Here is a 14,046-nt window from a genome sequence, read left to right on the forward strand (position 1 = left end):
GCAGTAATTGAAGTGTGACCTCATCACTGCAAAGGTTAGGCGTGGTAGGTGAGATGGACTGCGGATGCCAGCATTAGTTTGGATGGTCTCTCCAGTGCTGCGTGCATGCTGGATACAGCCCGCCTGCCGAACCAGCCTGCTGCATCTTACCTTGGTTCACCATCGCTGTCTCGATGAGCTCCAGTGTCTGGTCATCATCACACAGATCATAGGGCATGTTCCCATCTGCATTGACCGCTAACAGGTCCGCTCCCCTGTAACGCGAGGAGTGACAGTAGGTTACTGTGTGCCCTGGGATCAAAGCATTCTTTAACTTGCAAACAGCAAAAACAGAGACGCCAGAGACTGCAGATGCCGGAATCTGGACTCCATCTACACCTCACGCAGTCTCGACAAGGCCGCCAGCACAATCAAGGTTCATTCTCACCCCGGTCACTCCCTCTTGTCCCCTCTCCCATCAGGCAAGAGGTACAGAAGTGTGAAAACGCACACCAGATTCAAGGACAGTTTCTTCCCAGCTGTTGTCGGACAACTGAACCAACTAGAGAGCGATCCTGACCTATCGTCTATCGCATTGGAGACCTTCAGACTATCTTGAATCAAACTTTACTGGACTTTATCTTGCACTCAATGTTATTCCCTTTATCCTGTATCTGTGCACCGTGGACAGCTTGATCGTAATCATGTGTAGTCTTTCAGCTGACTGGTCAGCAAATCAATTCAATGGTTAAATGACATGGGGGGAGGAAGGGGACGAGGGGAGGGGAGGGGAGGGGAGGGGTGTGTAGATGGAAGTTACTTAAATTGGAGGATTCAACGTTCATACCGCTGGGTTGTAAGTTACCCAAGCAAAATATGTTCCGCTTCATAGGTTTTAATTAATGAAGTCATTGACCGTAAAGAAAATGCAGTTGAATTATGTGGATCCAAAGCAAGGCACAATATTTTGTGTAATTTCCCTTGTAAGAGAGCAATGAAGGGAAGACATTTTGTCAGGTATGTGGTTAGAAAAGGTTTAGAGGGATATGGGCTGATTGCAGGAAAATGGGCCGAGCCTCGATAAGCTTCTTGGTTGGCATGGACATTGGACCAAAGGACCTGTTTCTGTGCTGCATGACCCTTTGACTCTTTGACTCCAAGAGGACATTCCTTCCCTCTGAGGCCCCCCTTGGTTATCAGGGAGCACCATCATTAGGGGCACACTCATTAGTGAGTTTGGTTTAGTTTAGTGTAGAGATACAACATGGAAAAACCCCTTCGGTCCACCGAGTCCATGCCGGCCATCGGTCATAATCAGAGAAAACCCACAAGGTCACAGGGAAGAACATGCAAACTCCACACGGACAGCACCCACGGTCAAGATCAAACCTGGGACTCTGGCTCGGTGAGGTGGCAGCTCTACCAGCTGTGCCACTCCCGAAGATTTACCAAAGAAGGTGAGTCCTTCTTCAAAGGTCTTTCTGCAGAATCCCTTCAGTTCAAGTCTTTCGGCTCAGAAATAATTAACGAGATAGCAAAAGATAACAAGGGCAGCACGGTGGTGCAGCAGCAGAGCTATTCCTTACAGTGCCAGAGACCCAGGATCGATCCCGATTACAGGTCTGTGTGGAGTTTGCATGTTCTCCAGGTGACCGTGTGGGTTTGCTCCAGGTGCTCCGGTTTCCTCCCACATTCCAATGACATGCAGATTTGTAGGTTAATTGGCTTCGGTAAATTGTCCTTAGTTTGTAGGATAGAACTGGTGCATGGGTGATCGCTGGTCGGCGTGGACTCTGTGGGCCGAAGGCTAGATGCAGGAAGATTGTTCCCGATGTTGGGGAAGTCCAGAACAAGGGGTCACAGTTTAAGGATAAGGGGGAAGTCTTTTAGGACCGAGATGAGAAAGTTTTGTTTCACACAGAGAGTGGTGAGTCTGTGGAATTCTCTGCCACAGAAGGTAGTTGAGGCCAGTTCATTGGCTATATTTAAGAGGGAGTTAGATGTGGCCCTTGTGGCTAAAGGGATCAGGGGGTATGGAGAGAAGGCAGGTACGGGATACTGAGTTGGATGATCAGCCATGATCATATTGAATGGCAGTGCAGGCTCGAAGGGCCGAATGGCCTACTCCTGCACCTATTTTCTATGTTTCTATGTATCTCTAAACCAAACTACTCGAAACTGGTCTGAACTAAACTAAACTAAATAAACTGAGTTACACTATAAACGAAACCATGCCAGGCTAAAATAAGGACAATCCCCCTCCAGAAATGACTGGTGTAAACTGACCGCTCTACCAGGAGCTTCACCAGGTTGGTATGCCGGCACGTTGCAGCTGCATGCAGTGGCGTCCACAGTTCGTTGTCCGTCGCATCCACGTTGGTCCCATACTCCAGGAGCAGCTTCACCATATCTTCAAAGTTGTCGATACAAGACTGGAAGACAATCGCAAAGCGTTACACAGACGAGAATGCAAACATTTCCTTGGAAATGCACAATATATTGCTCCCCTAAATGGACTATCGGCATGGAATTGGGCAATGCTAGCAGGGCAGATTTTATTGCACGTGATTTGGGGGTGGCACGGTGACGCAGCGGTAGAGTTGCTGCCTTACAGCGCCAGAGACCCGGGTTTGATCCTGACCTCGGGTGCTGTCTGTACGTAGGTTGTATCTTCTCCCTGCGACCGTGTTGGTTTTATCCGGATGCTCCGGTTTCCTCCCACATCCCAAAGACATACAGGTTTGTAGGTTTAGACTTTTATTAGATTTAGAGATACAGCGTGGAAACAGGCCCACCGAGTCCGTGCCGCCCAGCGATCCCCGCACATTAACTCTATCCGACACACACTAGGGACAATTTTTACATATTACCCAGTCAATTAACCTACATACCTGTACGTCTTTGGAGTGTGGGAGGAAACCGAAGATCTCGGAGAAAACCCACGCAGGTCACGGGGAGAACGTACAAACTCCGTACAGACGGCGCCCGTAGTCAGGATCGAACATGAGTCTCAGGCGCTGCATTCGCTGTAAGGCAGCAACTCTACCGCTGCGCCACCGTGCCGCCACGGTTAATTGGCTTTGGTAAAATTGAAAATTATCCCTGGTGTATAGGATAGTGTTAGTGTACGGGGGTGATCGCTGGTTGGCACGGACTTGGTGGGCTGAAGGGCCTGTTTCCATGTTGTATCTCTAAATTCTAAAGTATAAAATGATTTTATTATTATGCCAAAATGATGCTTCATTTCTTTTTAAAACTTCTTGCTAGCCATGCATTAAAGTCAGGAGTCATGTGCCGATATGATCTGGAAAGGATGACACGGGGGATCCATCAGCATGATTTTGTGCTGACACCATCCCTTCCAATTGCCAACTTTATTCAGTTCTCCCTCATAAGCAAAGGTGGGGTTTGATCTTCCTACCTCCTATGGTCAGTGCAGGAAACACTCCATCACCAACATGTTGAGCACACTTCCACAGAAGGCTTGGAAGTTGCATTAATTGTGCATTGGCATGTCTCCAACAACCCTCACCAGCTTCTACAGAAGCTGTATCCATAGAAAGTGTTTTATTGGGATGCATCACAGCATGGTTTGGGAAAAGCTCCATCCAAGACCCCAAGAAATCTCAGAGAATTGTAGACGCCACCCAGATCATCAGGCACACCAACCACTCTTCCATTGACTCCATCTACACTTCATGCCACCTCAGCAAGGCCACCAGCATAACCAAGGACCAGTTTCACCCCAGCCACTCCCTCTACTCCCCTCTACCATCCGGCAAGAGGTACAGATGTGTGAAAATGCATACCTGCAGATTTAGGGACACTTTCTTCCCAGCAGTTATCAGGCAACCGGACCGTTCTATCACCAACTAGAAAGTGGTCTTGACCGACCATCTACCTCATTGTAGACCTCAGACTATCTTTAATCGGACTTTACTGGACTTTATGTTGCACTACACATCATTCCCTTTATCCTGTATCTGCACACTGTGGACATGTGATTGATTGTAGTCATGTATGGTCTTTTCGTTGACTGGACAGCACGCGACAAAAAAAGCCTTTCCCTGTACCTCGGTACACGTGACGATAATAATAAAAGTAATAAACTAAACTAATATACTGAATGGTACTGAAATATCCAAAGGCGTGGACTACTGAAGATCGCCATGGCAACCGTGGAGTTTGAATGTAATTATTTAAATAAATTCAGAATTAAAATGAAGCATCAGTAGCAGCAACTCCCCAATTTAGTCAAAAACCACTGCAGTTCATTAATTTACAATGAAAGCACACTTGCCATTTTCACCTGATTTGAACTATGTCTGATTCTAGTTACATCAATGTGATCGATTCTTCACTGAAAAGGCAAGCAAGCCAATACATATGGATTAACATAGGAATGCTTAATAAATATAGACCTTGGCAGCGATGTTCATAATCCCATTATTAAGTAAATAACACTGTTATCTCTGAATCAGACAAGTGTCCTGCCATGTGCTCCTGTATACTTGGACAACAGTGTAACTGGGGATGTGTGTTTCTCCTGACATTAACCAATGAATAATCAATAAAAATACATGATAAGATATGTTAAAATCAATGTAGAAGACTGAATGATGGCAAAGTCAGTAAAATATTCTAAATCTTTTGTCACAGTTCAAACCAATAGTTATTCCAATACCTCAATGAGATTAGTGTCTAATGTAATACTGAGCAGTTACAGAACAAGTCTGAAGAAGGGTCCCGACCCGAAATGTCACCTCTCCATTTTCTCCAGAGATGTTGCCTGACCCGTTGAGTTACTCCAGCACTTTGTGTCTACCATTGGTATAAACCAGCTTCTGCAGCTCATTTTTATTACAGTCACAGAACAACTAGCTTTGGTTTTAAATATTATTTAGTGTTTCATAAGCGAACTAAGCTTTCTCTTCTTCTGCATAATTTACAGTATGCAGAAACAAAGAACTGCAGGTGCTTGTTTATACCGAAGGTAGACACAAAGTGCTCGTGTAACTCAGTGGGTCAGGCAGGTGATGTTTCGGGTCGGGACCCTTCTTCAGACAAAAATTACCCCAGAGATGCTGCATGAGCCGCTGAGTTACTCCAGTACTTTGTGTTTATCTTTGAACTTACAACAGTCAGACTCTGGCAAGAATGAAACTGAACTGCCCAAGCATTCTATTGTAAAACCCTCCTGTCTCTGACACACACACCCTTGGAGAACACAAACATACATAATTTGCAAAGAAAGAACTGCACATTTACAGTTGCGCTGTAGATGGGCAGATCAGATATTTCAATCCACATTTTCTAGCAAAGCCCGCGGGGTGGCAATTATGGTTAAGAAAAACATAGATTTCAGACATATTTCTACAGTAAGTGACCCGAATGGTCGATTTCTCATAGTAACTGGGTACCTTTACTCCCTTCATGTAACACTGCTTAACATTTATGGTCCGAATATTGATGATGCAGCTTTCTTCCGCAAAATCTTTGATAAGCTACCTGACCTTTCTAATACGAATGTGATTGTTGCAGGGGACCATAACACAATCCTCGACTGGCACCTGGAAAGGTCATCAAATAAAATGTGTAGCCCTTCGAATGCATCCACGGTTTTGAAAAATCTCATCTCCTCCACCAATTTAGTTGACATTTGGAGGATACAACATCCCACAGACAGAGAATACTCTTTTTTTTCTAAAATGCACAATTCATACTCTCGAATCGATTATTTTTTATTAGACTCGAAACTCATACCTAATGTAATAAATACCAAATATCATAACATTTTGATCTCAGATCACGCTCCAACCTCAATTATCTTTGACTTTAAGCTGTCTAAACGATGTGCTAAATGGCGACTACGCCTTTCCTTGCTTAATGATGGAACTTTCTATTAATACATGTCTGAAAAAATTACAGAATATTTGGCGACCAATGACACTTCTGATGTCTCAGACTCCACCTTGTGGGAAGCTTTCAAGGCAGTTATGAGGGGTCATATTATTTCGTATGAAGCGTCTTTAAAGAAATCCAGAGAGAGACGTCTACAAGAAATTGATTCGGAGCTTTCTCCAATGGAGACTTTGTATAGGAGCACAAACAACCCCCAAACGCTGCAAAATATGCTTAGTCTTAAATATGAGTATAACACGATTCTAACAAATCAAGTCAGTGACCAGCTACTGTGACTGAAACAGCGATATTTTGAATTAGGGGACAAACCGCATACATTGTTAGCCCGTCAGCTTAGAGGGCAACAAGCAAGTAGGGCCATACATATAATAAAATCAGGCAAGGGTGTTGCCTTAACCGATCCAAAATTAATAAATGAACGCTTTAAGGAGTATTATCAAGAGCTGTATAAATCCAAAGCTAACGGTGATATCAATGCATGGTTAAAAAAGTTGGACATACCAAAATTAGATAGTGCCTCTTGTGAGGCCTTAAACTCAGAACCCTCCTCTGTAGAAATCATGGATGCAATTAGGTCGTTGCAAAACGGCAAGAGCCCTGGGCCAGACGGTTTTGGAGTCGAATTTTATAAGAAGTTTGCTGACCAGGTAACTCCGATTCTGCACAGGATGCTCTCCCACTCAATTGAGTTGAAAAAGCTCCCACCATCATTGTACAATGCTAATATTTCTCTCTTATTGAAACAAGACAGGGATGAAACCAATGCCTCCTCATACTGACCAATTTCTATGCTTAATTTGGATTTCAAAATTTTTACTAAAATAATGGCGACTAGACTAAATAAGTGTATAGAATCCATTATCCATACGGATCAGACCGAGTTCATCCCCAATAGGTTCTCTTTCTTTAATGTTAGAAGAGTAATGAATATTATGTATCACAAATTCGACCGTTCTTCCAAACAAGCCATTCTGTGTTTAGACGCAGAAAAAGCTTTCGATCAGGTTGAGTGGGGATATTTACTCAGAGTGCTGGAAGAGTTTGGTCTTGGTGCCTCTTTTATTTCCTGGGTACGTCTTGTATATGCTCATCCCACCGCTTCCATACTCACAAACCAGGATAGGTCACCCCCTTTTGCCCGTCAGAGGGGTACGCGACAGGGCTGCCCCCTCTCGCCGCTCCTCTTTGCGTTAGCCATTGAGCCGCTGGCAATCGGCATAAGAGGGCATGCGCTTATAAAACCGATAATACTGGGTGGGGTGGAACATAAGATTTCACTTTATGCGGATGATATTGCCATCTTTGTATCTGACCCTGAACATTCTGTCCCTTACCTATTCCAGCTTATTAATTCCTTTGGCGAGGTCTCAGGTTACACTATAAACTGGCAGAAGAGTGAACTTATATCGTTAACAGCAGAATTAGACCCTGTATTCTTAGCCAACATGCAATTTAAAACAAATCCGGACAGTATAAAATATCTGGGCATTCAAATATCTAAAAACCCCAAGACCCTTTTTAAAATTAACTTTACCGAAAGGTTGAACAAGCTAAAGGAGAACATAGAGAAATGGAGAACGTTGCCTATTTCCTTGATTGGCCGCGTGAACGCAGTAAAGATGGTCTCCCTGCCGAGATTTCTGTATTTATTTCAGAATGTCCCTATTTTTATCCCCAAATCCTACTTTAAGTTAATCGATTCTATCATTATGCCATTTATTTGGGGATATAAAGCACACAGGATCTCAAAAGCTTATCTTCAAAAAACGAGGGAACAGGGGGGACTGGGGTTACCGTGCTTTTTATATTACTATTGGGCGGCCAATGTTAGAGTCATGGTATACTGGCAGTATGCATATGAACGGGGAGTTGGATATGACCTGCCCCCTTGGCTGGCGATTGAAAAAAGCTTAACCCCAAAAACTTCTCTCCCTGCTCTCCTTTTTTCATTACCCAGATCTCTCACCTCTCTTAGAGAGGATCACTTCACTCTGTCCAATGCTCAGAGAATATGGCACCAAATTAGGAAAGCTTGTGAGCTTCCAAATACGTCAATGCACGCCCCAATCTGGCATAACCACGCTTTCCCCCCCATCATTTACAGACACAGCGTTCAGAGAATGGAGCTGTAAAGGGATAGTTACAATAAAAGATCTTTACATAAATAGACACTTTGCATCATTTGATCAGCTACAATCCAAGTTCTCATTGCCCAAAACTCAATTCTTCAGGTACTTACAGCTGAGAAATTATGTTCGACAAAACAATTCGCTTTTTGAGTCCCTGCCCGAAGACGACTCATTGTCCAAAGTTTTGCAGGGTCCCCCGGAAGCAAAGAACCTAATCTCATCTTTTGTAGGTATCTTTTCAAACAAACTAGATAAATCTACTTTAAAAATAAAACAAACCTGGGAAGAAGACCTTAACATTGAAATTGATGACGATGTCTGGAAGGTAGTACTGAAAAGTATAAAATCCTGTTCTATTAATTCTAGGCTACAACTGATTCAATTCAAGGTTATACACAGATTACACTACTCTAAGGTTAAGCTGCATAAAATCTTTCCTGATCTCTCACCTTTGTGTAATAGATGCAAGACCGCTGAGGGTACACTCGCTCACCACTTTTGGACTTGTCCAAAACTTCACAACTTTTGGTGTCTTTTATTTCAATGGTGCTCTACTGTTTTAAACGTCACTTTAACTCCGGACCCTGAAACTGCTCTATTCGGGTATTCCACAACGCTTGAGAGAAGCTAGACCATAATGCTCGCACAATCTTGGTTTATGGTATGGTAATTGCCAGCAGATGTATTTTGAAACTATGGAAATCAGACTCTGCTCCTCAGTTTGAGACTTGGTTAAGAGAATTAATGGGCATCTTACACGTAGAGAGGTTGAGATATGAATTGTCTGGCAACCCTCAAAAGTTCTTCAACATATGGAACCCAGTGCTGCAGCATATTAAGGACAAGTAAAACTATCCCCTCAATGCCACATGTTTTTGTACCTTCTTTGAATCCAGCGGTGAAAATACTGAAATATTTGACTTGTGAAAATTACCTTGCCTCATGTTTTTGTGTTTTTGTCTTTTTTGTCACATTGTAGTTATGTTTTTTTTTAAATTTATTTTTATTTATTTATTTGTTTGTTTGTTTTCATGATTATGTAGGGAAGGGGAGGGATGGGGTTTACTGTTGTTGTTATATGCACTGTAATTAATTAAATTCAAAATTAAAAAAATAAACATAAAACCCTCCTGTCTCTGACACACACACCCTTGGAGAACACAAACATACATAATTTGCAAAGAAAGAGCTGCACATTTACAAATGAAGAATCCACTAAAGCAAACCTCAGGGACTGAAGGCATGCAGATAATCACCACCCCTTCCCTTTTAAGCTTGTCTGCAATCAGCAGTCATTGTCTATTGGGGATTATTATCAGATGGTAACCAACTCCTTTTATCGTCTCGTTTAGTGGCACTCTCGCTTCATCTCATCCTATTGTAAAAATAATCCTTCATCGGGCGACACAGTGACGCAGCGGTAGAGTTGCTGCCTCACCGCGCCAGAGACCCGGGTTCGATCCTGACTGTGGGTGCTGTCTGTAATGAGCTCGTACGTTCTCCCTGTGACCATGAGGGTTTTTCTCAGGGGGGGCTCCAGCTTCCTCCCACACTCTGAAGAAATAAAGGTTTGTTGGTCAATTGCCTTCTGTAAATTGTAAATTGCCCCCAGAGTACAGGATCGTGCAAGTGTACGGGGATTGCTGGTCGGCACGGACTCAGTGGGCCGAAGGGCCTGTTTCCGTGCTGTATCTGTGTTATCACAAATAAAATTTATATTTAAGGCTACAATGCTTGCATCAGCGAAAACCCACTCGGTAACAGGGAGAATGTAGGGCGGCACGGTAGCGCAGCGGTAGAGTTGCTGCTTTACAGCGAATGCAGCGCCGGAGACTCAGGTTCGATCCTGACTACAGGTGCTGCACTGTAAGGAGTTTGTACGTTCTCCCCGTGACCTGCGTGGGTTTTCTCCGAGATCTTCGGTTTCCTCCCACACTCCAAAGACGTACAGGTTTGTAGGTTAATTGGCTGGGTAAATGTAAAATATTGTCCCTAGTGGGTGTAGGATAGTGTTAATGTACAGGGATCGCTGGGCGGCACGGACTTGGTGGGCCGAAAAGGCCTGTTTCCGCGCTGTATATATATGATATGATATGTAGATACTCCATACAGACAGCACCCAGAGTCAGGATCAAAGCTCGGTCTCTGGTGCTGTCAGGCAACAACTCTACTGTGCTGCTTTTCATACAGTCATAAATTAGTCTAACAATTGAATTTAACTTTGCCAGCTGCCACAGTGGGATTTTAACTCATGTCTGCAGGCGATGGTTTTGAATACCAGTCCACTAATTTATGCACCATGTTACTCTGCTTCAAGGCATTAATCTCCAGGACACAGCTATGAGAGACAGCCAGGAAAAAAATCTCAAGAAAACAGATTGTAGAGATGATTATCCTCAGGTTTTTTTTAAACTATCAATGACTTAATAAAATCAAATTGCAGGCAAGTTTAACTGGATAGGCTTGACTTTACACTTTAGACTTTAGAAATACAGCGCCAAAACAGACCGTTCGGCCACCGAGTCCGCGCCGACCAGCGATCCCCGTACACTAGCACTATCCTACACACTAGGGCCAATTTACAATTTTACTGAAGCCAATGAACCTACAAACCTGTAAGTCCTTTGGAACGTGGGAGGAAACCGGAGCACCTGGAGAAAACCCACGCGGTCACAGGGAGAACGTATAAACTCTGTACAGACAGTACCCGTAGTCAGGATCGAACCCGGGTCTCTGGCGCTGTGAGGCAGCAACTCTACCGCTGCGCCACTGTGCTGCCCCAAAACCGCATAACACCCAGAAAAAAAATGTCAAGAAAACAGATTGTAGAGATGATTATCCCCATTTTATTTAAACTATCAATTAAACAATAAGAGCAAATTGCAGGTGAGTTTAAGTGGATAGGCTGTTTGGAGGCTGCAGGAAATCTCTGCAGGAATCCATGGTCCGTGCAAGAACCTTCCTCCCGCCTCTCCCTCTCTAAGCCTCTACCGGCACCGGATTGTCCATCCACCCTCTGCCCCCTGGCATTGCACAACACAACCAAAGAGTCAACCAAGATAACGAGAGCATCCTCGCTGCATTTGTGGTTAGGTAGCATTGTTCGTGATGATGGTTTGCCAGCTTTCAGCTGCTTCAATGTTTGGGGACTTTCCAAAGCCACATCCAACATATTAAAAGCAGCAGATGTGCTCATCGTGCTACGGTTCAAATTCCGATTATCACTAAGGAGGCAACTTCTCCGACAGTCACGAAGCAGTGAAGCATGAGCACCAGGCCCGCACTAACCCTCAAGCAAGGCACAGTGGCGCAGCGGTAGAGTTGCTGCCTTACAGCACTGGAGACCTGAGTTCGATCCTAACTCCAGGTGCTCCAGGTGTACGGAGTTTGTGGGTTAATTGGCCTCCATAAAAATAAAACTACCCCAAACGTGTGTAGAATGTTAGAGATAAGGGAAATTAGAGATATAGACGATGATGTGGAGAGAAAAAGAATGATGAATGAAAGATATGCAAAAAAGTAACGATGATAAAGGAAACAGGCCATTATTAGCTGTTTGTAGGGTGAAAACGAGAAGCTTGTGCAACTTGGGTGGGGGAGGGATAGAGAGAGAGAGAGAGGGAATGCTGGGGCTACCTGAAGTGAGAGAAATCAATATTCATGCCACTGGGGTGTAAGAAAATAACTGCAGATGCTGGTACAAATCAAAAGTTTTAATTTCACAAATTGCTGGAGTAACTCAGAGGTCAGGCAGTATCTCAGGAGAGAAGGAATGGGTGATGTTTCGGGTCGAGACCCTTCTTCAGACTGGGATGTAAGCTGCCCAAGCGAAATATGAGATGCTGTTCCTCCAATTTGCGTTTAGCCTCACTCTGACAACGGAGGAGACCTAGGACAGAAAGGTCTGTGTAGGAATGGGAAGGAAAATTAAAGTGAATAACATGGGTTAGGATAGGATTAGCATATGAATGGGTGTTTAATGGAAGGACAGCATGCTCTTGGTGGGCCGAAGGGCCTGCTTCCAATACTGTATTTCTCTATGATTCCTTGACTCCTATGAAGTCAGAAAAGTTGTGAAGTTAACATAGCAAAGATTTGAAAAACAGAGAGAACATTTAAAGGCGGCACAGTGCAACAGTGGTAGAGTTGCTGCCTGACAGTGCCAGAGACCTGGGTTCGATCCTGACTATGGGTGCTATCTGTACAGAGTTTGTACATTCTCCCTATGACTATGTGGGTTTTCACCGGGTGCTCCAGTTTCCTCCCACATTCCAGACGTATAGGTTTGTAAGTTAATTAGCTTTGGTAAGATTGTGACTTGTCCCTAGTGCACGGGGTGATCGCTGGTTGGCACGGACTCGATGGGCTGAAAGGCCTGTATCCACACTGTATCTCTAAAGTCTAAAGTCACTCACCCCGCACACAAGTAGTTTAGTTTTAGTTTAGTTTATTATTGTCACGTGTACTGAGGTACAGTGAAAAGCTTTTTGGTGCATGCTATCCAGTCAGCAAAAAGACTATACATGATGACAATCGAGCCATCCACAGTGTACAGATACAGGATAAAGGGAGTAACGTTTAGTGCAAGATAAAGGTTCCCTCGCAGATCCCATTGTAATGTTGTCAGTTCCTTGAAGGGAAAACAAGCTGCCTCTGTTGGCTTATCTATTAACATTTACCATTACCGTACTTGTTTCCCGTGGGAGGGGAGGGGTGGGTTGGGAAAAGCCCAGATAACGGTTTGAAAGAATGATGTGCAAACACGATCACAAGAATAAGTGAAATTGCTCAAACATTTATCCAGAACGTTAGAAGAAATACTTGAGATGTAAACAAAAAGCAGGAAGACAGTGCAGTGGCCATTTTCACTCTTTCTTTTTTTTTTCTTCTTTTTTTTTTCTTTCAAATCTTTTTATTAAATTTCCAAAAATAATAAGCATAACAGTGATATTGATACATAGGGATCAGGATTACATTAACAACAAATGTAGCCTTAATATAAATCCAGTTTCAAAATACATATAGGGTGTAGACCTCCCAGTCTCTATGTAATTATAAATAAAAGGTTAAAAGAGAACTTATATATATATTTTTTTTTTAAAGATAAAAAGAAAAAAAAAGATTTTTTTTTTTACCCCCCTAAACTAAAATAAGCAAACAAACAATAAAACCCCCAAAACAAAACAGAATCTGGGCTGCAAAAAAAAAAATGTCAACAGTTTAGACCCCTGTTTGTCGTTAAATCTGTTCCACCAAATAAAGGTAGAAAATTATTATAACGGCTGGAGAGGGAACAACTTATATTGTGTGAAAATATTGAATAAAGCTTACCCAAGTCCTATCAAATTTAATCGAGGGCTCAACAATATCACTCCTAATTTTTTCTAAATTTAAACACGATATCGTTTCAGAATACCAATGGAGTGTGGTGGGAAGATTTTTCACTCTTGACCGAATGCCGCATTAAACCAACAATGAGCTGTTAAACAACACCCGTGTTGTTTAATTAACCCCTGTTGTTTATCTTCAACCTTCTAATACAGAGGTGAAGTGGCAGAGAATATTAAAGGGTCATCGAGTCATGGTAACAGGCCCTTCAGCCCAACTCATCCATGACGATCATGATGCCCCATCTAAAGTAGTCCCATTTGCCCATATATATATGTATATATATATATATATAGGATAGGATTAGTATATGAATGGGTGCTTGATGGACAGCATACTTTTGATGGGCTGAAAGGACTGCTTCCAATGCTGTATCTCTCTGTGATTCTTTGACACCTATGATGTGAGATATCTCATAGAGTTGATGAAGCAAAGATTTGCAAGGGGAGTGATTACTCCTCTCAAACATATGTAGAGTATACAAGGATTAAGTAACGGCCTGTGTTTGGGCCATCTATATAATGAAACTCTCGTTTGTTTGTTCGTTTGTTCCTGAACTACAGCCAAAACGGTACACGATAGCGCGACAATGTTAGGCCCACATTTTTCCCTTTGGTGCTAATGGAAG

The 14,046-nt window shown here is 43.1% G+C and overlaps 1 protein-coding gene across 1 annotated transcript in view; it reads right to left on the reverse strand.

Moving 5' to 3' along the window:
• LOC144604643 (protein phosphatase 1 regulatory inhibitor subunit 16B-like) overlaps window positions 1–14,046 on the reverse strand; it is a 135,485-nt gene that overhangs the window by 31,873 nt on the left and 89,566 nt on the right. Inside the window, exons 4-5 of the mRNA XM_078419278.1 lie at window positions 2,266–2,411; window positions 151–254 (exon numbers count right to left, since the gene is read on the reverse strand). Of these exons, the coding sequence (XP_078275404.1) occupies window positions 151–254; window positions 2,266–2,411 (250 nt within the window). The remainder of the gene's footprint in view (window positions 1–150; window positions 255–2,265; window positions 2,412–14,046) is intronic.

This window comes from Rhinoraja longicauda, chromosome 22, assembly GCF_053455715.1.
Source record: "Rhinoraja longicauda isolate Sanriku21f chromosome 22, sRhiLon1.1, whole genome shotgun sequence".
Lineage (NCBI taxonomy): Eukaryota > Metazoa > Chordata > Chondrichthyes > Rajiformes > Arhynchobatidae > Rhinoraja > Rhinoraja longicauda.